We start from the raw sequence: 25102 nt of genomic DNA on the forward strand, positions 1-25102 counted from the left end.
GAAGTTAATGAAAGAGCCATGAACTGGTATTTTGTGTGTTTATGTTAATAGTTCCAAGACTCTTTAGGCAAAACTCCTTGGAGTAAATATGAGGAAAGGCACACACACACACACAAACACACATACTATGTGGTTGGTGTCTGCTGGAATCATAGATCTTAGCATGGGAGACAGGCCAGGCTGAGGAGCAATGGCTAAAGGAAAATGGCATCTTCAGCCAGAATTGTCCATAGATAAACAGGTTTTTTTTTTTTTAAATCTACAGTGAAACTTCCCTTCTACACAGCCCAGACAGAACAGAGTGTTGAAAGTCTCTGAATGAAAGCCTCTAGAATCCAGTCTAAAAGAGAGTTCTTCTCATAGTACCTCAGTGCACATTTCTTATCCGTAATTCCTGGGTTTTCTATTGCTCTGAAGGCACAGGATGATCACCCGTATGATACTACCCTAGTCTGAGAACTGGTCCACTCCTGCATAGACAACATGCACCAAAATTCAGATAGTTGAAGACACGGGGAAGATGAATGACTTTCAGACAATCTAATGACTTGGGGTCTGGATGAAACTGGGAATTTTGTTTGAAAGTAAAGACAAGCTATGGGAAAGCACATCTATTATTCTTCATGAATATTTAACCTCAACTCGAAGTTTCCCTTCGCCATCTTGAACTGCTTCACTGGCTATTCCCTAAAGTTCATCTTCCAAAGGCAACCATCACTTAGATTCTAACTGTTGCCCACCACTTGTGCTGATCTGTTCCTGGGGGAGGCAGACACTGTTGTCCAAAGAGAATGCGCTCCTGACCTTGTCCTAAAAAGGCCCACACTAACAGCTGGGCTGGAAGCATTGCTGACAGTAGCTAAAATGCTTATCCCTCACAGAAAAATGGGAAGTATTATCCAAATATAACTGAGCAAATTTCTCTGAAATATTGATGAAAATACAGTCATGTTTCAACTTCTAAGAAAAAAATAGAAGAAATGAACCCTGGCTTACTAAAACACACAATTTCAATGTACTAATCAGAAGGATTTTGGTTATTGTTTTCAATTCAAAATACTCGAATACTTTAACATTGTTTAATAGGCTTTTCTTTCAGAGATTAATTGGCTGAAAAAATGTCGTTTCAAAACTTAGTTGCAGTTTATAATAACTAAATTTCAGAAGAACAAGTGACTTTTTCTTGAAAATGAATAAAGAATAATTATGATTTTTTTAAAATTTACATAACTGTTCTTTTTTCCCCATTTTTATTAGGAATTTAGCTCATTTACATTTCCAATGCTATACCAAAAGTCCCCCATACCCACCCACCCCCACTCCCCTACTCACCCACTCCCCCTTCTTGGCCCTGGCGTTCCCCTGTACTGGGGCATATAAAGTTTGCAAGTCCAATGGGCCTCTCTTTCCAGTGATGGCCGACTAGGCCATCTTTTGATACATATGCAGCTAGAGTCAAGAGCTCCGGGGTACTGGTTAGTTCATAATGTTGTTCCACCTATAGGGTTGCAGATCCCTTTAGCTCCTTGGGTACTTTCTCTAGCTCCTCCATTGGGAGCCCTGTGATCCATCCATTAGCTGACTGTGAGCATCCATTTCTGTGTTTGCTAGGCCCCGGCATAGTCTCACAAGAGACAGCTACATCTGGGTCCTTTCAATAAAATCTTGCTAGTGTATGCAATGGTGTCAGCGTTTGGATGCTGAATATGGGGTGGATCCCTGGGTATGGCAGTCTCTACATGGTCCATCCTTTCATCTCAGCTCCAAACTTTGTCTCTGTAACTCCTTCCATGGGTGTTTTGTTCCCAATTCTAAGGAGGGGCATAGTGTCCACACTTCAGTCTTCATTCTTCTTGAGTTTCATGTGTTTAGCAAATTGTATCTTATATCTTGGGTATCCTAGGTTTGGGGCTAGTATCCACTTATCAGTGAGTACATATTGTGTGAGTTACTTTGTGAATGTGTTACCTCACTCAGGATGATGCCCTCCAGGTCCATCCATTTGGCTAGGAATTTCATAAATTCATTCTTTTTAATAGCTGAGTAGTACTCCATTGTGTAGATGTACCACATTTTCTGTATCCATTCCTCTGTTGAGGGGCATCTGGGTTCTTTCCAGCTTCTGGCTATTATAAATAAGGCTGCTATGAAGATAGTGGAGCATGTGTCCTTCTTACCAGTTGGGGCATCTTCTGGATATATGCCCAGGAGAGGTATTGCTGGATCCTCCGGTAGTACTATGTCCAATTTTCTGAGGAACCGCCAGACTGATTTCCAGAGTGGTTGTACAAGCCTGCAATCCCATCAACAATGGAGGAGTGTTCCTCTTTCTCCACATCCACGCCAGCATCTGCTGTCACCTGAATTTTTCATCTTAGCCATTCTGACTGGTGTGAGGTGGAATCTCAGGGTTGTTTTGATTTGCATTTCCCTGATGATTAAGGATGTTGAACATTTTTCAGGTGCTTCTCTGCCATTCGATATTCCTCAGGTGAGAATTCTTTGTTCAGTTCTGAGCCCCATTTTTTAATGGGGTTATTTGATTTTCTGAAGTTCACCTTCTTGAGTTCTTTATATATGTTGGATATTAGTCCCCTATCTGATTTAGGATAAGTAAAGATCCTTTCCCAATCTGTTGGTGGTCTTTTTGTCTTATTGACGGTGTCTTTTGCCTTGCAGAAACTTTGGAGTTTCATTAGGTCCCATTTGTCAATTCTCGATCTTACAGCACAAGCCATTGCTGTTCTGTTCAGGAATTTTTCCCCTGTGCCCATATCTTCGAGGCTTTTTCCCACTTTCTCCTCTATAAGTTTCAGTGTCTCTGGTTTTATGTAAAGTTCCTTGATCCACTTAGATTTGACCTTAGTACAAGGAGATAAGTATGGATTTAGATTTGACCTTAGTACAAGGAGATAAGTATGGATCGATTCGCATTCTTCTACATGATAACAACCAGTTGTGCCAGCACCATTTGTTGAAAATGCTGTCTTTCTTCCACTGGATGGTTTTAGCTCCCTGTCGAAGATCAAGTGACCATAGGTGTGTGGGTTCATTTCTGGGTCTTCAATTCTATTCCATTGGTCTACTTGTCTGTCTCTATACCAGTACCATGCAGTTTTTATCACAATTGCTCTGTAGTAAAGCTTTAGGTCAGGCATGGTGATTCCACCAGAGGTTCTTTTATCCTTGAGAAGAGTTTTTGCTATCCTAGGTTTTTTGTTATTCCAGATGAATTTGCAAATTGCTCCTTCTAATTCGTTGAAGAATTGAGTTGGAATTTTGATGGGGATTGCATTGAATCTGTAGATTGCTTTTGGCAAGATAGCCATTTTTACAATGTTGATCCTGCCAATCCATGAGCATGGGAGATCTTTCCATCTTCTGAGATCTTCTTTAATTTCTTTCTTCAGAGATTTGAAGTTTTTATCATACAGATCTTTCACCTCCTTAGTTAGAGTCATACCAAGATATTTTATATTATTTGTGACTATTGAGAAGGGTGTTGTTTCCCTAATTTCTTTCTCAGCCTGTTTATTCTTTGTGTAGAGAAAGGCCATTGACTTGTTTGAGTTTATTTTATATCCAGCTACTTCACCGAAGCTGTTTATCAGGTTTAGGAGTTCTCTGGTAGAATTTTTAGGGTCACTTATATATACTATCATATCATCTGCAAAAAGTGAAATTTTGACTTCCTCTTTTCCAATTTGTATCCCCTTGATCTCCTTTTGTTGTCGATTTGCTCTGGCTAATACTGCAAGTACTATGTTGAAAAGGTAGGGAGAAAGTGGGCAGCCTTGTCTAGTCCCTGATTTTAGTGGGATTGCTTCCAGCTTCTCTCCATTTACTTTGATGTTGGCTACTGGTTTGCTGTAGATTGCTTTTATTATGTTTAGGTATGGGCCTTGAATTCCTGATCTTTCCAAAACTTTTATCATGAATGGGTGTTGGATCTTGTCAAATGCTTTTTCTGCATCTAACGAGATGATCATGTGGTTTTTGACTTTGAGTTTGTTTATATAATGGATTACATTGATGGATTTTCGTATATTAAACCATCCCTGCATCCCTGGAATAAAACCTACTTGGTCAGGATGGATGATTGCTTTAATGTGTTCTTGGATTCGGTTAGCGAGAATTTTATTGAGGATTTTTGCATCGATATTCATAAGAGAAATTGGTCTGAAGTTCTCTATCTTTGTTGGGTCTTTCTGTGGTTTAGGTATCAGAGTAATAGTGGCTTCATAAAATGAATTGGGTAGAGTACCTTCTACTTCTATTTTGTGAAATAGTTTGTGCAGAACTGGAATTAGATCTTCTTTGAAGGTCTGATAGAACTCTGCACTAAACCCGTCTGGTCCTGGGATTTTTTTGGCTGGGAGACTATTAATAACTGCTTCTATTTCTTTAGGTGATATGGGACTGTTTAGATGGTCAACTTGATCCTGATTCAACTTTGGTACCTGGTATCTGTCCAGAAATTTGTCCATTTCGTCCAGGTTTTCTAGTTTTGTTGAGTATAGCCTTTTGTAGAAGGATCTGATGGTGTTTTGGATTTCTACAGGATCTGTTGTTATGTCTCCCTTTTCATTTCTGATTTTGTTAATTAGGATTTAGTCCCTGTGCCCTTTAGTGAGTCTAGCTAAGGGTTTATCTATCTTGTGGATTTTCTCAAAGAACCAACTCCTCGTTTGGTTAATTCTTTGAATAGTTCTTCTTGTTTCCACTTGGTTGATTTCACCCCTGAGTTTGATTATTTCCTGCCTTCTACTCCTTTTGGGTGAATTTGCTTCCTTTTTTTCTAGAGCTTTTAGATGTGTTGTCAAGCTGCTAGTATGTGCTCTCTCCCGTTTCTTCTTGGAGGCACTCAGAGCTATGAGTTTCCCTCTTAGAAATGCTTTTATTGTGTCCCATAGGTTTGGGTACGTTGTGGCTTCATTTTCATTAAACTCTAAAAAGTCTTTAATTTCTTTCTTTATTCCTTCCTTGACCAAGGTATCATTGAGAAGAGTGTTGTTCAGTTTCCACGTGAATGTTGGCTTTCCGTTATTTATGTTGTTATTGAAGATCAGTCTTAAGCCATGGTGGTCTGATAGGATACATGGGACAATTTCAATATTTTTGTATCTGTTGAGGCCTGTTTTGTGACCAATTATATGGTCAATTTTGGAGAAGGTCCCGTGAGGTGCTGAGAAGAAGGTATATCCTTTTGTTTTAGGATAAAATGTTCTGTAGATATTTGTCAGGTTCATTTGTTTCATAACTTCTGTTAGTTTCACTGTGTCTTTGTTTAGTTTCTGTTTCCACGATATGTCCATTGATGAAAGTGGTGTGTTGAAGTCTCCCACTATTATTGTGTGAGGTGCAATGTGTGCGTTGAGCTTTACTAAAGTGTCTTTAATGAATGTGGCTGCCCTTGCATTTGGAGCGTAGATATTCAGAATTGAGAGTTCCTCTTGGAGGATTTTACCTTTGATGAGTATGAAGTGTCCCTCCTTGTCTTTTTTGATAACTTTGGGTTGGAAGTCGATTTTATCCGATATTAGCATGGCTACTCCAGCTTGTTTCTTCAGACCATCATTTGCTTGGAAAATTGTTTTCTAGCCTTTCACTCTGAGGTAGTGTCTGTCTTTTTCCCTGAGATGGGTTTCCTGTAAGCAGCAAAATGTTGGGTCCTGTTTGTGTAGCCAGTTTGTTAGTCTATGTCTTTTTATTGGGGAATTGAGTCCATTGATATTAAGAGATATTAAGGAAAAGTAATTGTTGCTTCCTTTTATTTTTGTTCTTAGAGTTGGCATTCTGTTCTTGTGGCTGTCTTCTTCTTGATTTGTTGAGGGATTACTTTCTTGCTTGTTCTAGGGCCTGATTTCCGTCCTTGTATTGTTTCTTTTCTGTTATTATCCTTTGAAGGGCTGGATTTGTGGAAAGATGTTGTGTGAATTTGGTTTTGTCGTGGAATACTTTGGTTTCTCCATCTATGGTAATTGAGAGTTTGGCCGGGTATAGAAGCCTGGGCTGGCATTTATGTCCTCTTAGTGTCTGTATAACATCTGTCCAGGCTCTTCTGGCTTTCATAGTCTCTGGTGAAAAGTCTGGTGTAATTCTGATAGGCCTTCCTTTATATGTTACTTGGCCTTTCTCCCTTACTGCTTTTAATATTCTATCTTTATTTAGTGCATTTGTTGTTCTGATTATTATGTGTCTGGAGGAATTTCTTTTCTGGTCCAGAGTATTTGGAGTTCTGTAGGCTTCTTGTATGATCATGGGCATCTCTTTCTTTATGTTTGGGAAGTTTTCTTCTATTATTTTGTTGAAGATATTAGCTGGCCCTTTAAGTTGAAAATCTTCATTCTCATCAATTCCTATTATCCGTAGGTTTGGTCTTCTCATTGTGTCCTGGATTTCCTGGATGTTTTGAGTTAGGATCCTTTTGCATTTTGTATTTTCTTTGACTGTTGTGTCGATGTTCTCTATGGAATCTTCTGCACCTGAGATTCTCTCTTCCATTTCTTGTATTCTGTTGCTGATGCTCACATCTATGGTTCCAGATCTCTTTCCTAGGGTTTCTATCTCCAGCGTTGCCTCTCTTTGGGTTTTCTTTATTGTGTCTACTTCCCTTTTTAGTTCTAGTATGGTTTTGTTCATTTCCATTACCTGTTTGGATGTGTTTTTCTGTTTTTCTTTAAGGACTTCTACCTGTTTGGCTGTGTTTTCCTGCTTTTCTTTAAGGACTTGTAACTCTTTAGCAGTGCTCTCCTGTAATTCTTTAAGTGACTTATGAAAGTCCTTCTTGATGTCCTCTATCATCATCATGAGAAATGTTTTTAAATCTGTGTCTAGATTTTCGGTTGTGTTGGGGTGCCCAGGACTAGGTGGGGTGGGAGTGCTACGTTCTGATGATGGTGAGTGGTCTTGATTTCTATTAGTAGGATTCTTACGTTTGCCTTTCGCCATCTGGTAATCTCTGAAGCTAGCTGTTATAGTTGTCTCTGTTAAGAGCTTGTTCTTCAGGTGACTCTGTTAGCCTCTATAAGCAGACCTGGGAGGGTAGCACTCTCCTTAGGTTCAGTGGGCAGAGTATTCTCTTCAGGCAAGCTCTCTTTTTGCAGGGAAGGTACCCAGATATCTGGTGTTCGAACCGGACTCCTGGCAGAAGTTGTGTTCCACTCACTAGAGGTCTTAGGATCCCGTGTGGAATCCTGTGTGGGCCCTTGCGGGTGTCAGGTGACTCCGCTGGCAAGGTAGCCCGGGGCTCGAGTGGAGCGGAAGGGGCTTGTGCCCCAGGTCAGGCCCGGGTAGTCTGCTTCCCTATGTACCGCAGTCTCAGGTTCTGCGCGATTGGATTGGGGCCGGTGCTGTGTTCCACTCACCAGAGGTCTAGGATCCCGTGGGGAATCCTGTGTGGGCCCTTGCGGGTGTCAGGCGACTCCGCTGGCAAGGAAGCCCGGGGCTCGAGTCAACTGTTCTTAATAGTAGAAGAAACCATAATAAAAATTTTAAAAGTACCCAAGTCTATAAAAAGTCACTTAGAAAATTTGTGACTGAACACAATAGAGAGAATAAATAAGAGGCCACAAAAGTACTTTACTCAAATAAATATAATAGTTTTATATCTATAAAATATAAATAATATAATTATTCATATTAATAATTAATATAATAATTTTAAATAAAATATTTCCATATTTTTGAGAATGTCATACATGTGCACTATATTCCTATTATTTCCCTCTCCAGCTCCTCCCATGTCCTACCTGTCTCTCTAACTCAAGATTTCTTCCTCTTTAACTATTGTTACACAACACAAACACACCACACACAAACACATACAAGACATACACACACATGCAAATACACACATACACATGCACACACACCACACATAAGACATACACACCACACACAAGACATACACACAATCACACACACATATATACATATGCACACATACACACACATACACGCACACCATACATACACACACATGCACACACACTATACACATACACACACACATACACACACACATGCACATACACACCACACATATACACACATATATATACAATATATCATACACATGTACACACACACATACACACACATACACATGCCACACACACAAATATACATACATACATACATACATACATACACACATGCACATACACACATATACACACACACATACATGCATGCATACTTACTTCTGAGTCCAGTTAATGTTACTTATATATACATATTTAGTCTGACTACGTGAGATTGGATAAGTTATCAGGGGGCTGGTGTAGTTTTTCTTTGAGCAACTCATAATTGTCTACAGTTCTTTATCTAGGAGTGGAACCCTGTGAGATTTCTCCATACTTATTAGTACGTCAACTGATATTGTCATTAAAAAGGTCTTGTTTAGAAAACCATATTGTTTAGATGTCATGGATGCAGCTTCCCCATGAAAACACCACCTTGCTGCAGATGACCTTATCTGTCTCTTTCAGTCTTCCCACCCCTCCTTTCCCAGTGTCTCCTGAGCCTTAGAAGTGTAAGGGTTACATTATAGATGCACCAATGGCATTGGGCACCCTTTGGTCTGTGCATTTTGACTGGTTTTAGATTTTTTAATCATCTTCCTCTTCTTGGACGAGAGGGAGAGCTATACTATACTGCGAATGTCATGAAATTTGCAGAAGGATTTTATTGTCCTGTTTCTAATTTTAGAATATACATACAATATAACAGAACTTAACATTAACTATAATAATTGATCTTATAAAACGCCCTGAAATGGCTCTTATCTTCAGTCTTACATAGATGAAGAAACACAGGGGTGTGTCAACTTGGGCATGGCTTATAAGGTAAAAAGAGATCAAAACTGAATTAAGAATAAGATTAACTACTCCAATAGAAAGACATTATCTCTTGCCTTTTATCTTGTTAGTGATTTTCTTTTCTGACAATTTTCTCATTATTGAACTAAAAAAAAAAAAGGACAAATCAACATGAGGCAGGTACAGTAGTGATTCTCCAGTTCTGCACCAAAGGGGCCTTCTCTAATTGACTTGGAGTCTTTAGAAATATATTGGATTTGAGCTATTTATGTATCCTTAGAGACACAGGTAAAGCATAAACCACAGAAACCAGACAATGCAAATGATCCATTGAGTCTCTGGACCCACCTGGGGATAATTTCTATGGCTTCCAAATGTAACCAAATTGATGGTCCTCTCACAACAGTCCATTGAATTTTAGAGTGAGAAGAATGTAAGACTCATAGACTACTTACAAACAATATGACTTATTGCTGAAACATTGAACATTCACCCCGCCCCAAACATGGTTGTGAATGCAAGGCTGTCTCTATTTCTATTAAGAAATATTTAAAAATTCATGAAAATCATAGGTCATAGACATTTCAATAAAGCAAGAAAATAAATAAAAAACATAGATTTGAAAAAAATAGAAGCAAAAGTATGCTTATTTGTGGGCAATGCAATTATTTATAAGGCAAATCAAAAAGAATTTGTGAAAATTAAAATAACAAGGAAAGGGTTACAAGTAGCCAGAACAATTTTACAAGAGCAATAGTGTTCAAAACTTGTATTTCCTGAATTCAAGTGTTGTAGTAACTCAATAAAGAAATTGTGGTATTTTAGATAAATGATCCCAGAATACATTCTTTGGTCGGTGGGATCCGTATACAAAGGTAAAAGGTAAAACTAGTTTGGACAACAGTGGCTTGAAAGACTGTGCACAACATTTGGCAAAAGTATCAGTGCTAGGTGATGAGAGCTTTGATTTTCTGAGGAATTCATCAACTAAGGATATAGGCATTACTCACAATGTGATTCAGTGTAGCTTGTAAAACAATCCATGCAACAAATTTTTATTTTCACAAAAGAAATAGATTCTACTGTAGAACTGGCTTAACCAGTATCTCATCTATCTATCTATCTATCTATCTATCTATCTATCTATCTGTCTGTCTGTCATCTGTCTGTCTATCTATCCATCCATCCATCTATATATTTACTTAATTTTTACCAAACTGGAAATATTTAGCCCATTATATTTCTTATTTTAAGTTGACTAAAACTAAGTTCAATCCTATCACTATTTAAATTTTAATTTGGGAAATTTTTACGTGTTTCTTTAAAAACGTTTATATTTTTATTTTATGTGTGAGTGCTTGTCTACATGCATGTATGTGCACCACATTCATGCCTAGAGTCCTTGGAGGCCATTAAAGTGTGTTGGATACTCTGGAATTATAGTTCTAGTTGTGAGCCACCATGTGGGAGCTGAGAACTAAATCCTGGTCCTCTGCAATAGAGCAACTGGTGTTCTTAACCCCTGAACTATCATCTCCTCAGCCTCTTGTATATGTTTCTGAGACAAATTTTTCTTGTGTACTGCAAGCTGTTTTCAAATATACCATGTAGCACTGACAAGCTTCAAACTGGCAGTCTGCTTGCACTGGAGTCATGGGTGGAAACTCTAGCTAAGGGGAATTTAATCTTACATGATTTTCATTTTTGTTTTAGCAAGTTTAGTTATGAATATTGTTATGTGAAATGTTTACACTTCTATTTGGTATTAAGGTAGATATGAAATACAACACAAAAAAGAAAAATGTGACAACATTCAGGTATCTAAATCTGTATCATTTATGTATTAGTATTGACAAGCAGTGATGGCATTGTTGGACTTAAAAGTATCTGAATCAGAAAGCTGATGATTTGCTCAATGATGGCAACATAAGACTCATAGTCAGTGTAGATAAAAAGCACAGCTCTCAACTCATCCCTTCTTACAAACCACAATCAATCCATAGCCTTTTTCATAGGTAACTTTTTATCTCATAGTCTTTTGTGCTCTCTCATTAAACCCGAAGTCACTGCTGACCACAGAATTATTTCTCTGTAGTTGTAGAAAAATATTTTTGTAATAAAAATTTGTAACTGGTGTTTAAGTACCAAGTTTGCGTCTCACATAACTTCATAATCTCTGGGGAAACACAATGATGAAGTAGGCTTAGTGAAAGTAAAACTATTTCCTGAAAACAATGTGACGAGTAAGTACAACTGGTCTACCATCCGCTGTGGCAGCACTCCCATCAGGAAAGAACACAAATGATCTTGACAGTGCAAGACAAACACAATGGGGTAGAATGGGGCTGGATGAGGAAGTGTGTGGCAAAGTTCAAGGACAACAAACACATTTCCCTTTTCTCCTTTATTTGCAGTAGGATCTTGCTCTGTGGCCTAGGCTGGCCTATTGCCTGTAGAACTGATATGTTGTTTTTACAATTAAAGTAAACATTTAATCTACTACCTTCTCCATTTTGAGTTAAAAATAAACTATCTAATTACCATGTTAATTAAATAAATGTTTAGCAAATTTTGTTTCTTTCTGTTTTGTGAGATAATGTCACTTAATATATATCTCGGCTGCTCTGCAGCCTCAAATTCATGACCTTCCAACCTCATACTCCTAAATCCAGGAATTACACACATATGCCACCATATTTCATTTAAATAAGAATATAGATTAGGGATGGAGAGATGGCTCAGAACTTATGAGCACTTGCTGATCTTTCAGAAACCCTGGGTTCAATTCCCAGAACCCACAAGGCTGCTCACAACCATCTGTAACTTCAGTTCCAGGGCATCTGATGCCCCTTATTGTGTCAGAGGATATGAGGCACACACATAGTGTACAGACATACATTGAGATAACACACCCTTACACATTAAATAATATCTGATTAAAACTTTAAAAGGATACAGAAATAGAATTTCATACCACAATGCAGAAATTTAAATAAATAAATAAATAAATAAGCATAATGAATACTGGATAACCTTCTGAAGAAACTAGGCAGCAAAGAACTACTGATAAAAACTGATACTTTGTATACATTTAGGGTGTATCGTAAACTGCTATAATGAATACCATTACCACACCCCTCCACAAACACTAAACACAATGTCTGACTAGGATGACATTAATCTTTTTCACACAATACAGAGATAGATGCTAGTCTGTGACTCAGAATATAAAGTCAACCAAGGCCTATATCCCTTCCCGTCCGACACTCCAACATTCCCTAGGGCATTGTCTTCATCAGCAATGTGGAAGCTTAGTTCACCAGCATCATCAGCATTTTATAGCCCTTGGTAGTGGAAAAAGGAAGTAGGTAGTGGGAAAAGGTAGTAGTTAGTCAAATGACAATTTGAAGGAATAGATTCTCTCCTTTCACCATATGGGTCCAGGTATCAAACTAAGAATCTCAGACTTGGTAGCACGTTCCTTTATCCACTGAGCCACGCCACTGGTCCTCTATTGTACTTTCTATGATAACTTATATAGTTAAATTGTATTTGATCATTCCTTTTACTAGAAATCTGAAATATTAATATGCCACTATTATAGCAGTGAGGTTTTCTGAGAATGATTATAAGTTTACCACTGGTAGTGTTCTGTCGGAATCCACTTTCTCCCAGCCTGGGTTTCTCTTGAGCCGTTCGCTGGTAGCAACGTGGGAGTCCATAGATAACTCCTCTCTTGTTTCTTCCATTAGGAATTTTCTCTGTCTTTCATTGACAGCTTTTATTTTTTAAAAAATGATTTATTTGTTTTATGTAAGTACACTATTGCTGTCTTCATACAGACCAGAGGAGAGCATTGGATCCAATTACAGACGGTTGCTTTGGCTCCTGTGGGTCGTTACGCGCTGCACCTGCCCAATATGCCAGCTAATTTTGATATGCCTTGACTAGCTCGCTGGGTGGGCACTTCTAAACCTCCCTGTAGCTAGTATATATTCCTCTCCAGTATTCCTGACTTAACATCTAAATCTACATTTTATCTTTGGTTCCCTGTTATCTTCTGGGGAGTACCCCCATAGGGCCTCATTCCCTTTCCATCTACATGGCTGGATGGTTTCTCTCCTGCAGCTCTTTAATCCCTCTGACTTTGAGTCATGGCGATTCTCCTCTCTCCTCTCTCTCCTCTCTCTCCTCTCTCTCTTCTCTCTCCTCTCTCTCCTCTCTCTCCCCTCTCTCCTCTCTCCCTCTGTCCCTTGCTCATGCAATCTAAAAGTCCCGCCTCCATCTCCCTGCCCAGCCATTGGCTGTACAGCAATTCTTTATTTCCAATTGAAGCCAGCTGGGAGCAGGGACCCTCAGGTCTGGAAGTGCGGTTTGGGGAGCCGAATTAAGACAAAACATTAGAACCAATTCCCAACGTACTATCTCACTCATTATCCTAAAAACAGTATGGAACACAGTTTAGGACAACCAACTACGGAAGTCTGAATACAAAATATGCTTAAGATACTAATTATCCATTTGCTCAGCCTCGTTAAATTCATGAGTAATCTTACATGCAAAAATAAAATACGAATATGTTAGAAACTGGGTTTCCATTCTGTTCTTTAAAATATATTCTAATATAAATGAGTAATAAAATAGCTTCATAAAGATATAAAGGTAAAGACTAAAACAATATTTCCTATAAATTACCATTTAATGTTTAGAGGCTTACCAGAGTGAGATGTAGTAGAAAATAGAGAGAGGAAGGCTCTGGTCATCCTTGATGCTGGGCAATGGTGAGCCAATGTCAGGTCCTCTGTGAGGATCTTAAGTGACCACAGGGAATCCCTTTCGTATATGAATATTTATTATCATGAATACTGTGGCAAGGATACAGTCAGATTGTTAGGCCATAGATATCTGTATTGAACAGAGGACAGCAAGCCAGGAACATCTCTTTTCCTCTCTTGGGAAAATTATGATAATAGCAAAGACAGGTCATCTTGCCTTCTTTCTCCATAGAGCTATAGTTAAGTCTCCAGGGAATGATTGTATACCTTCATAGCCATTTGTACCCAACAAATATTTATATAGCTCTATGCCATAAAGCTATTTGGGAATGATAAACAACATTTTGAAGTATCATCCCACTTATAAATTAAAGCAATAACTCACGTCTGCATTTTTCACTACCTCTATCCTAGTGGGATAAACTACGGTAAACTAAAATTGGTTGCCATAAGCTATTATTGCTGTTTTAAGGACATAAGACAATTATTCTACAGATTATAAAGCAATACATTATGTAATATCTTCTGTTTATGCAGTAATTTATACTTTTACTCATAAAATAAAGTGAAGCTTTATCATGTTAATATAAAAGTGTTCTACTAGATGACCACTACACTAGAGAAAGATAAGCCCAGAGGAATTAACTTTTAATAATTTGAATATTCACCTAAATATCATACCTTAATATAAAATTGTTTCAGCTAGATAAGTACCTTATGATTATATTTAGCTTCCCAATGATTCTATAATTATATAATTAAATCTATTCCTTTAACATGTAATTCATTGTAGTCAACATGGAGCTGAATTATAGCTGCTGGCTAACTTCTTTAGAATTCTTCTAAATTCCCTAATTAATTTACTATTTCTCATAATTCCATATTTAATCATAAAGGATAGGAGAACACCAGAATAGAGGCAGGGCTCTGAGAACCTGTGGTGCTGAGAATATTCCCTGTAACTTACAAGGCATGCTGCCAAGTCTCAGAGCTGAAGTCATTGGAAACAGCTACCTCAGACACCCTGGATCAGACTAAAGGGGGGGATTCTAAATTATGAATAAGTTGATGCTGAGTCAAGTGGGTAAGACTTAGTATGAGCAGCATTTCAAGTCACTGAAGAAGAAGGTCAGCGTTGAACAGGCCAGGTTGACCTGGTCCAGTGACACCCCAAATCTGGCAGTGACACCCCAAACCTGGCAGAGGAGGACTTCAGCTTGTGTAAGGGCCAGTGTGTGGAGATCAGAAGACAAGCTATAGCTCTCTCCTTCCACCACATGGGTCCTGGGAATCAGACTCAGGTCCCCAGCCATCTCATAAACCCAGCTTAGACTCTCTTACTCACAACATGGACACTCACTGGCTCCTTCCTCCTCCCCTCCACTCCCCATGCATCTCACACAATGTCTACACCAACATCCAGACCAGGCAGTTCTTTAGCAATAGTGTGTATTCTGGATGCATCTATGACATCAATGTAATCAACACTGGGGGTACACCAGTAGTAAAAATAAAGGCCTTTATTGTGGTTCTGTTTAAAATCGGGTAAACTACACATGGACATTAAATGGTAACAAACAGCACATCACTACTGCAGACAGGAACATGGCAATTTATATTTGATGCTGGCAGAATCAGGTTAAAGACCTTTTTATTCCAACATTGAACCTCTCACAAATTCACTAAGAGGAAAGCTTTAGAGGGAATATTTGCTAGCCCCCAAACTTGATCCAGTAGTCACTATCTGAGTTAAAGCTGCTCCACTAGTAGTTCCCAGGTAACTTATGCCAAGACCATATATCTGAGACTGTGGAACGGGAGCAGGGCATTATGAGCCTGTTTTTCTTATGATTGTCCACTTGGGCCAGCAGTGAGTATTTGTTACCTGGCACTCCAAGAACATTTGTCACCTTCTTTGACTGGTTGCACTTATTTGCCAGCACACCTGTTGAAACCTACTTCTACAGAAGACCAGCTCAAAAATAGCCTGGATCATCAAACTGAGCTGTCACAAGTACAACCAGAACCTGGCAATCATGTGAATAGCTCCCAGAAACAAAGAGGAACATTGCCCAAAAGTGAGTGAGTGGGCCCTGCTCCCTGAAATACCAAAGGTTAAACGTCAGCTTCCTCTGGGAACGGCGAACAAATAAAGCAACCACATGACTGCCTCTTCTTCTAAAGAAGACACAGGATAATTTTAGCAAGTCACCAATTCTGCTTATTAATCAGGTTCCAAAGCTTTCCACACATGACTGCATTGGGTTTCCTGGGATGTTACAGCTGAGCATTGCTAATTTTGCAGACAGGGGAGTAGTTCAGAAAGATGGAGTACCTGGTACATCTGTCTGATGGTTTGCCAAATCCAATCAAACTTGTCTGTATCAAGCTCTTTACACTGGGATGAACTAATTTACAAACATTTCATGGGTGGATCCCTAAGACTGTCACTTTGGTCAGTGTTCCTAGAAACTTCACGCTTCTACTGTGGTAGGACTGACCACAGACTGTGGCTTAATCAGGAGACCAAATCCCCATAAAGACCTACTGAGAATCACTTGGATCAGCCATGAGTCCAAGTCACACAGACCTTTATCTACTTGTGTGTTAAAAGGAATTTGAAACTAAAATAATCATCATGATTGTATTAGTCAGGGTTCTCTGGAGTCACAGAACTTATGGAATGTCTCTACATATTAAGGGAATTTATTGTAATGACTTATAGTCTGTAGTCCAACTGACCCAACAATGGGCAGCTGTGAAAGGGAAGTCCAAGAATCTAGTAGTTGCTCAGTTCCACAAGACTGGTTATTTGAGCTGGTCTTCTGTAGAAGTAGGTTTCAACAGGTGTGCTGGCAAATAAGTGCAACCAGTCAAAGAAGGGTGAATCTTCCTTCTTCCAATGCCCTTATGTAGGCCTCCAGTAGAAGGTGTGGCCCATATTAGAGGCGTATACCACCATGCCTGGATCTGAAACTTGCTTTTGTCCCAGGCTGACCTTGAACTCAGATATCTCCCTGCCTCAGTCTCCTGGGATTAAAGGTGTGTACTACCTTGCCTGGGCCTGAGTTTTTCATGGCAACTATGCCTCAAGATCTCCATAACACGATCCAGGTCTGAAACCTGTGTCTTCCAGACTCAAGATCTGGATCACAGGTGTGCTCTTCATTTCTGAATTGTAGTTTATTCCAGATGCAATCAAGGTAACAACCAGGAATAGCCACCACAATGATGTCTTTCAGTTCAGAAATTTTAAGTTTTAAGCCAAGGGGAAAATTGTAAGTAATAGCAAGTGTGTTTCCTCAAAGCATAGAAAGCACAGAGAAAGGCTGATATTTTCATGGATGGCATCCCTCTCCTGTGGCCCCTACACAGCACAAATGACCATATCAATATGTACAAGTGAAGGTTCTGTGAGGTCGTTCAGCAGGAAAAGGCATCTTCTATTAAACTTATCAACTTGCGTTTGATCCCCTGGACCCACATAGGACAAGGAGAGAATCAGAGCTGTGTTGATCTATCTATCTACAAGTTGTCCTATGACCTCCAAATGTATGCTATGGCGCATGCTCACTAAACCACATACATGCACATTAAATAAATAAAATGTAAATGTGTGTGTGTGTGTGTGTATGTGTATAAAATGTTTAGAAACATTTAAAAATGAAATGCTTTCTTAAAAATACCTATATGTAAAATCTGGTGGAAAAAAATCTTGTTGTCTTAGTGTACCAAGAAATCCTTAAAATTGAGTGCAAAAAGGAATCATGAAAAGCTATGCAGAATATAGTAGTCACAAACAAAAGGAATGAAGACGGATGAGAAACAAGTAGAGTTTGCACTGGTGACCAATTACCTGTAGACTGAGCTACATCCCTTAGGGAACCTCAGATGGAAACATACTATTCAATCTATAAGAAATGAGAACCGGCATTTTTATCTACCAGCATCCTTTATGGTAGATACCATGTTCCTAGGAGTCAGCAACAGATTCTCACCTGCATTTGGAATCACATCCTTATGGCCAGGCTTCTCCCGCAGTGAACTTACTGGGCAATGTATTCTCTGCCCTGATAAGAATTTCTCAGTACCATAGTAAAACTGTACATTTCTTTCTTAGTTATTACTGCTGTGGTAAAACATCATAACCAAGGCAGCTTTTAAAAGAGAGCATTTAATTGGGTCTTGCTTAGAGTGTCAGAGAATCAACCCAGGGTAATCATGGTGGGAATGGGGCTGGAGACAGGCTGACATGACACTGGAATAGCAGCTGAGAGCTCACATCCTGATATGCAGGCAGACATGGACTTGGAGTGGGCTTTGGAAACCTCAAACTCCACACCCAGGGACACACCTCCACTAACAAGGCCACACCCACTCCAACAAGGCCACACCTACTCCAACGAGGCCACACCTACTCCAAGGCCACATCTCCTAATCCATTGGGTTTCCACCTCTAGAATGAGCTCCCTTTGGGGGTTGAATGACCTTTTCACAGGGGTCACCTGACACCATCTGAAAACACAGATTTTAGATAATGATTCATATCAGTAGCAAAATTACAGTTATGAAGTGGCAATGAAAATAATTTTATGGTCGGGGCCAGGGTTGCAGCACTAGCAAGTTAATCCTTTTAAGTGGTCTACCAACTGGAAATCAAACATTCAAATATATGAGCCTATGGAGACACTCTCATTCAAACTGCCACAATATCCTACAAGAAACATGAGAACGTTATATTGGTAACCTTGGGGTAAGTGTAGATTTCTCTAACAAGATATAAGGAAATCCTGGCCATAAGGGGGGAAAATGTGAAGTATAGGTTTACTGTGACACTTGTTCAATTCCTTGCAGACAGGCACAAAAATATCAACTCAAATAATTTAGATAATATTACCTAATCACAAAACGTTTGTGTATGTCTGTACACATGCTCTGCCATGGCTTAAGTTTTTCTGAATATCGTGCAATATCTAACACAATGTAAATGTTATATTGAGGCTAGAGAGATAGATGGTTCAATTGTTAAATGCTAGGCAGGCAACCAAAAAATATAAGAATTGTTACATTGTCAAGAAAAGGAAACCTGCACGTGTTCATTACAGATGCAAGATTAGAAGAAATGTTTTTCTTTTTTATTTCTTGTTTAGTTTTGTCCTGGACTCACTTTGTAGACCAGGCTGGCCTTGAACTCAGAGAGATCTGCCTGTCTCTGCCTCCCCAGTGCTGGAATTAAAAGGCGCACACCACCATGCCCAGAGAAAATTAGTTTTCAACTACAGTTGGTTGAGTCCACAGATAAGGAAACTACAGCCATACAGGGTTTGCTGCATCTCATCACACTTTCGTTCTGAATTTACGTTTATAGGGATGAAACTTCAGGAAAGAAAAGACACTTCATAGTGTAGAAACAGGTGCCTTAACACACATCCCAGAACAGACATTTATCCGGAATTCTTAAATATCTGCCCACTAAATTACAAGGAGACACACAAGCCAATAGAAAAATGGATAACACATCCTAATTAGCACTTTATGAGAAAAAACAAGATCTGAAAGTACAATAAACATAAGGTGTTCGAGCTCATTAGTCTTTAGGAAACAACAAATTAAAAACCTTAATATGAGCACACTTCATGGCCAGAAGAATGTCCCAGAAAGCATAAAAGGAGCAAGTGATTCATAGACTGCTTGCTTTCTGCAGGTGCAAACACCCTTCGGAGGATCATTCTAGAAAAATACTGAGAAAATACACACAGCCTCACAGTCAACCAGCAATTTCATCCTTAGACATCTTCATGGAATAAAAATCCATGTACTTAACAGAAGACACATGCAAAAATAGTTTTAGCAGCACGCTCATAATACCCCAAATGGAAAATCATCCAATAATCTGTCTGCCTCAGGCAAGGAAAATGTGGCATAGGCATGGAGTGTGTAAAACTGAAGAAATTGAAAAGAAACGATCCTGGAAGAATGCTGTTTGCTCTTCCAGAGGACCCAGGATCAGTCCCCAGCACCCACACAGCAGTTCACGGCTATTTGTGACTCCAGTTCAAGGGGACCTGGCATGCTCACATAGTCATGCAGGCAAAACACAAATGCACACAAAAATAAATAAATTTTAAAAATGAACATCAATAAAATTCAAAATACATGTATACAATGAGTACAAAAATATGAGATTGAAATAATTTATTGCATCTGTCTTAGTTAGGGTTTCTATCACTGTGATTAAACAAACAAACAAACAAACAAACAAACAAACAAACCATGACCAAATGCAGCTTGGGAAGAGCAAGGCTATCATACAGCTTAAAGTCCATTATCCAGGGAACTCGGCAGGAGCTCAAGTAGGAACATGGAGACAGGGATTGATACAGAGAAGGAATATTGCCAATTTGCTTGCTCTCCTGGCTTTCTCGGTTTTCTATTTATATACTCCCAAACCACTGGTCCAGAAATGACACTACTCACAATGAGTTGATCCTTCCCATCTCCATCATTAATCAAGAAAATGACCACAGGCTTACCTACAGGTGGCAGTTGTGGTTCCCTCTTCCCATATAACTCTAGCTTGACAAAGACAAACAGGGCATATATGTGATTTAATTTTTATAACTCAGAGGGACCCACAAAACTAATTTGCTTTAAAGGGAGACAAGAAATCTTTGTAGTGTGGATTGTGACCAGCAGGGGTCACCAAAGAATCTCTGCAGTCTAGTAAGTTTCTATCCTCTCTCTCTCTCTCTCTCTCTCTCTCTCTCTCTCTCTCTCTCTCTCTCTCTCTCTCTCTCTCTCTCTCTTCTTCTCTCTCTCCTCTCTCTCTCTTCTTCTCTCTCTCCCTCTCTCTCTTCCTCTCTCTCTCCTCTCTCTCTCTCTTCCTCTCTCTCTCTCTTCCTTTCTCTCTCCTCTCCTCTCTCTTCCTCTCTCTCTCTCCCTCTCTCTCTTCCTCTCTCTCTTCCTCTCTCTCTCTCTCTCTCTCTCTCTCTCTCTCTCTCTCTCTCTCTCACACACACACACACACACACGTTCCTTAAATTAGCATTCTGTTCGGCAGACGCTAGGCTCATGAGACACTGTATAATGGCATTCAGTGACAATTCAGCGGAATTGAGATTGGAACAGTGTGAGTCACAGTCTTTGTAAGGTAGAGAATAAAGAAGAAATAAAACCACCTACAGACATATTAGACAGAGACTTTGTGTTCTGGGTAAATCATACTCTTGTGACACACTGAACAGAAAGACAGCATAAAAATTGGACATTTGACAGTTTATATTTAACTATTTCAGTGAGTCCAGCCAAGTAGACAAATTGAACCACAATGGCTAGACACTAATGAATGACATAGTTTCAAAAACAAAACAGAAAAAAAAAAAACACAACCTAAGTTCTTCTGGCCCCAAAACCTTTTAACAGGAGTGGTGGTGTGTGTCAGGCCAGCTGCTGCGTGGAGACTCTGTCCACTAATTGCAAAGTCTAAATGACCTATTAATTTTCATAGACTGAGGTTTCCTGTGTAACTGTATCCACTTCTCTTTCTGATGTTCCAATCGTTCGATCTCTAGAAACAGCTTGTACACCTTCAGGGCCCTGTGCACATCTTCTGGGCTTGAGAGGCAATGCAAGAGTTGTGCGCCTCTGCTCACTATTCTGCAGTCTTCTAGGACCTCCTAAAGGTAATTTAAAGAAATAAGTAGGGAAGGACACAATCTGAGAGGGATTCTTGGCAAAGTGAGGTTGAAATCATTGATGGATAGAGAGAGAATCAGGAGAGACTTTGCATCCTAACAGGTTTTCATATGCAGGCCGAATCACCAGGAAGAGAGGTGTGTGTGTGTGTGTGTGTGTGTTTGTGTGTGTGTGTGTGTGTGTGTGTGTGTATGTGTGTGTGTGTGTGTGTGTGTGTGTGTGTGTGTGTGTGTGTGTGTGTGTGTGTGCATGTGTGCGTGTGTATGTATTTTCAGATAGGGCTCAGAACCCAGGCCAGACATGAACCCTGGACCCTTCTGTGCCCTCCTCCTTGTTGCTAGGATTATAGGTATCTGACACTACAGCTGGCTCTTGAAGAGCAGGAAAGTATAGCTGAAGAAAAGATACAGAGCTGCAAGGGGATTCAGAGCACCCCACAAGAGTAGGTGAGGGGGAGTCCTGTGCATGATCCAGAAGCTGAGCAGAAGTATACAGAGCATAAACCCGTAAAGCTATGGTCAGGGCACTGGGTCTAAGAAACCCTCAACTCTCACGTTCTGGATCCAGCCACAGAGCAGAAAAATCTACTCCTTCCAACTCACCATGATGCTTCATGGTTATAAGTGTGAATCTGGCCAACTGGGCACCCTTGCAGGAGTCAGGTGACAACATCATAGATTGGGGAAAGGCCACTGTAACGAAGGGTGAAATCACAGAGGTTTCCTGAGTTGTTCCACTCACCATCTGACAGCTGGGTACCTCAGGGTACCACGTTCTGTTTGAACAAATGATGTTTGGTGAACCAACTATGGTATATCCAGGATCACATTGAATGGTGATATTTTCCAGTTCAGCATAGATAACTCTCTCCACAGACAGGTTTCCATTTATGACCATTGGTTTGAGACACACACCTTTCATGGCATGCTCGGTTGAGTTTTCTTCTTCAAAGGGGCATCAAATTGAATTAGACAATGAAAATCATGAGAAACGTTGTACATACTTGCAGTCAGGTTCTGCAAAACTTATTAATTTCAATGATAATTATAATAGTCCTGATATCTATTGAGAAAGACTATATGTATCTATCTGTCAATTTTTTCTTACCTTGTAAATTTTATTATTATGCCTCTATGAATTGGTTTCAGTTGTTATTAACATTTTGCCAACAAGGAAACTGAGAACGTTAATAAATTCCTAAATCTCCCTGTAGCTTGCCTTGCATTTCTTTCCACAGCCTTGATCTCATGCATGATGCTAGGGATGCCCCTTTCATTGTCCTCCCCTCTTAATGGTCCAGAGGTCAGAAGAAACAGTGGCCGGTTGCTAGCACAATGGTGAAGGAACCAAGGACAGTGAGAGGCAGTCACATCTCACTCCTCATCTTCGTTCTCTATTAGCTTAGCAACCAGGGGCATCATCAGCTCAGGAAACGAACACGCATGGAAACATGGCGGTCATCATAGAAATTCAGTGCAAGTTTGCAACACTTCATGAGCTATGAACCCTTGAGATTCCTTGGAACCTTGGAAGGAAATAAAGGTTGATGTGGAAAGCTTACCAAGGGCACAAGGAGATTCTCGAATCTAAGTTATCAAGTCTAGTTTCTAAGTACTCTAAAAAGATATCCGATAACTGAGTCACAGTGGCTGCTTCTGGTAATGTGCTACCTATTCTTTTAGGGCTCAGGAGGGGAACCAAAGTTCATTTTTAATGAGTTTTCTTTTGGTCAATTTTTTTAAAGTTTACCATTCCTATTTTAAATATTACCAGATAGATAGATAGATAGATAGATAGATAGATAGATAGATAGATAGATAGGAGATAGATAGGAGATAGGTAATATAGAGAGATAGATATTATATAGATAGATAATAGATTACATAAATAGATAATAGATTACATAGATAATAGATTGCATAGATAGATAATAGATTACATAGGTAGATAATAGATTAGATAGTTAGATACTAGATAGATAGATAGATAGATAGATAGATAGATAGATAGATAGATTGATAGATAGTACAATTTAGGTAGGCTTTGATCAACAGGAAATATTTCTGTTATTTTGTAACTCTGTCTTCCATAAATTGCTAATGAACCTGGTATGACAGTAAGGAGCCAAAGGTATCCAATGAAAAGACATGCAAGACACACAGCAAGTTCAACCAAAACATGCCTTCTGATGCACTCATACATAGATGCCTCACAGTAAGAGGGCATCTGTCTATTATTTTCTGTTGTACTCTGGGGAGTCTACAGAGAAGTAAGCTTACTTAGCTTCTGATTCATGGAAATCTAGAGGAATGGGAGTTTTGTCTGGCTCTGTCATACTTTGGTGGTGAGTGTAAAAGAATAAAGCATCCAGAGAGAGCAGAACAGACAGCTCCCTTCTACTACAGCTCACCCTGGCATAGCAGATCCCTCCCCCAGGACTAACACATAATCTACTCATCCAAAGGGTTCAACTGACCCCTTACTTTATAATGCTACTGCATTAGGGCTCAAACACAGGAACTTTAGTACAGGGGATGTATTTAAATAATACCCTTCCACCTCTGAACTTTAACAAGGTCATGTCACTCACTCCAAAAATGGGACCTCATTCAGTACAAACAGCTACAAAGGCTTACTTGTTCCAACTGGAAAATAGTTAAGTCCAGACCTCATCTGAGACTCAAGGAATGGCATGACCTGAGGCCAATCCCCCATCTCTGATCCTGTGAAATCAGTTTCTCTACTTCAAACATGGTACCTTAGGACTGGCAGGGTGAAGACATTCTCAGTCAGGAAGGAGAAACAGGTGTGCAGAAGGAGACATGAGACCAAAGGAACACTAAACTTCGGTAGGAAAATACATTGAATTTTTTTTTAATGTTCCCTAATTATGTACAAAGGAAGCGTTTTCCTTGTAGCATTTGTATACAGTCTGGCTGATCATCCTCCATTCACTCCCCTCTATTTCTGCTCTCCCTTCCCATTTGTACCCTCCACCCTTGTGTCTTCCATTTTCTGGTCATGGGTTCTATGGCCTCCCTTCCTCCACTCTGAGAGCCCATTTTCTCTTTTACTGGGCACCTTAGCAGTTTTCTGGCCTCTACTCAGACTCACTCGCTTACAAATATAGTAAAGGACAAGTTTCAGCAACATGGGAAAGACCACACACCGCATGTGTCAGCAACATGGGAAAGACCACACACCGCATGTGTCAGCAACATGGGAAAGACCACATACCTCATGTGTCAGCAACATGGGAAAGACCACATACCTCATGTGTCAGCAACATGGGAAAGACTGCACAGAGCATGTGTTTCTCTGAACCTGTTATCTCACAGCAATCTTTTCCCAGTTCTAGCCATTTTTTTTCCTCTACAAATTTCATCTTTCTTCATGGCCAAATAGACTTTTTTTTTTTTTTTGCTTATATGCAAGCATCTTTTCACTCTGTTTGTCTGCTGGTTGTCATCTCTGCTGATTCTGTTGCTCTCTGAATCAACAAATGTGGGCATGCAAGTATCTCCTTTGAATATATGCCTGGAAGTGATATGGCTCGGTCATATATTAGGGTTTTTTTTAATGTTTTAAGAATCTCTACTAGTTTATGCTCACATTGGTAGTGAGCAAGCTTCCTCTTTCTCTGCAGCCTCACAAGCATCTGTTTTCATGTTTTCCTGATGACAACCATTCTGATGGGCAAGACGAAATCTCAATTTTCATTTGTATTTCCCTGATGCTGAACAGTTTTTAAAATATACATTGTCCATCCGTGTTTCTTTTAGAGCAATCTTTTCTGCTGCATCCCCAAAG

The 25102-nt window shown here is 39.5% G+C and overlaps 1 protein-coding gene and 1 long non-coding RNA gene across 4 annotated transcripts in view; one reads left to right on the plus strand and one right to left on the minus strand.

The window, feature by feature from the left end:
- The window catches only part of Gm16083, a 42012-nt gene extending 40805 nt beyond the window's left edge, over positions 1 to 1207 (plus strand). The window contains exon 3 of the long non-coding RNA XR_878517.2: positions 418 to 1207. This is a non-coding gene — a long non-coding RNA (predicted gene 16083). The remainder of the gene's footprint in view (positions 1 to 417) is intronic.
- The window catches only part of Zp3r (zona pellucida 3 receptor), an 82525-nt gene that overhangs the window by 8743 nt on the left and 48680 nt on the right, over positions 1 to 25102 (minus strand). For 2 of the 3 annotated variants that reach the window (XM_006529522.3, NM_009581.2), the window contains exons 11-12: positions 22034 to 22236; positions 20854 to 21273 (exon numbers count right to left, since the gene is read on the minus strand). The exons of the other annotated variant lie outside the window; for it this stretch is intronic. In XM_006529522.3, coding sequence (XP_006529585.1) covers positions 21067 to 21273; positions 22034 to 22236 — 410 coding nt within the window. In that variant the 3' untranslated portion in view covers positions 20854 to 21066. Of the gene's footprint in view, positions 1 to 20853; positions 21274 to 22033; positions 22237 to 25102 lie in introns of those variants that run through there. 3 annotated transcript variants of the gene reach the window in all.

Source organism: Mus musculus, chromosome 1, assembly GCF_000001635.26.
Source record: "Mus musculus strain C57BL/6J chromosome 1, GRCm38.p6 C57BL/6J".
Taxonomy (NCBI): Eukaryota; Metazoa; Chordata; class Mammalia; order Rodentia; family Muridae; genus Mus; species Mus musculus.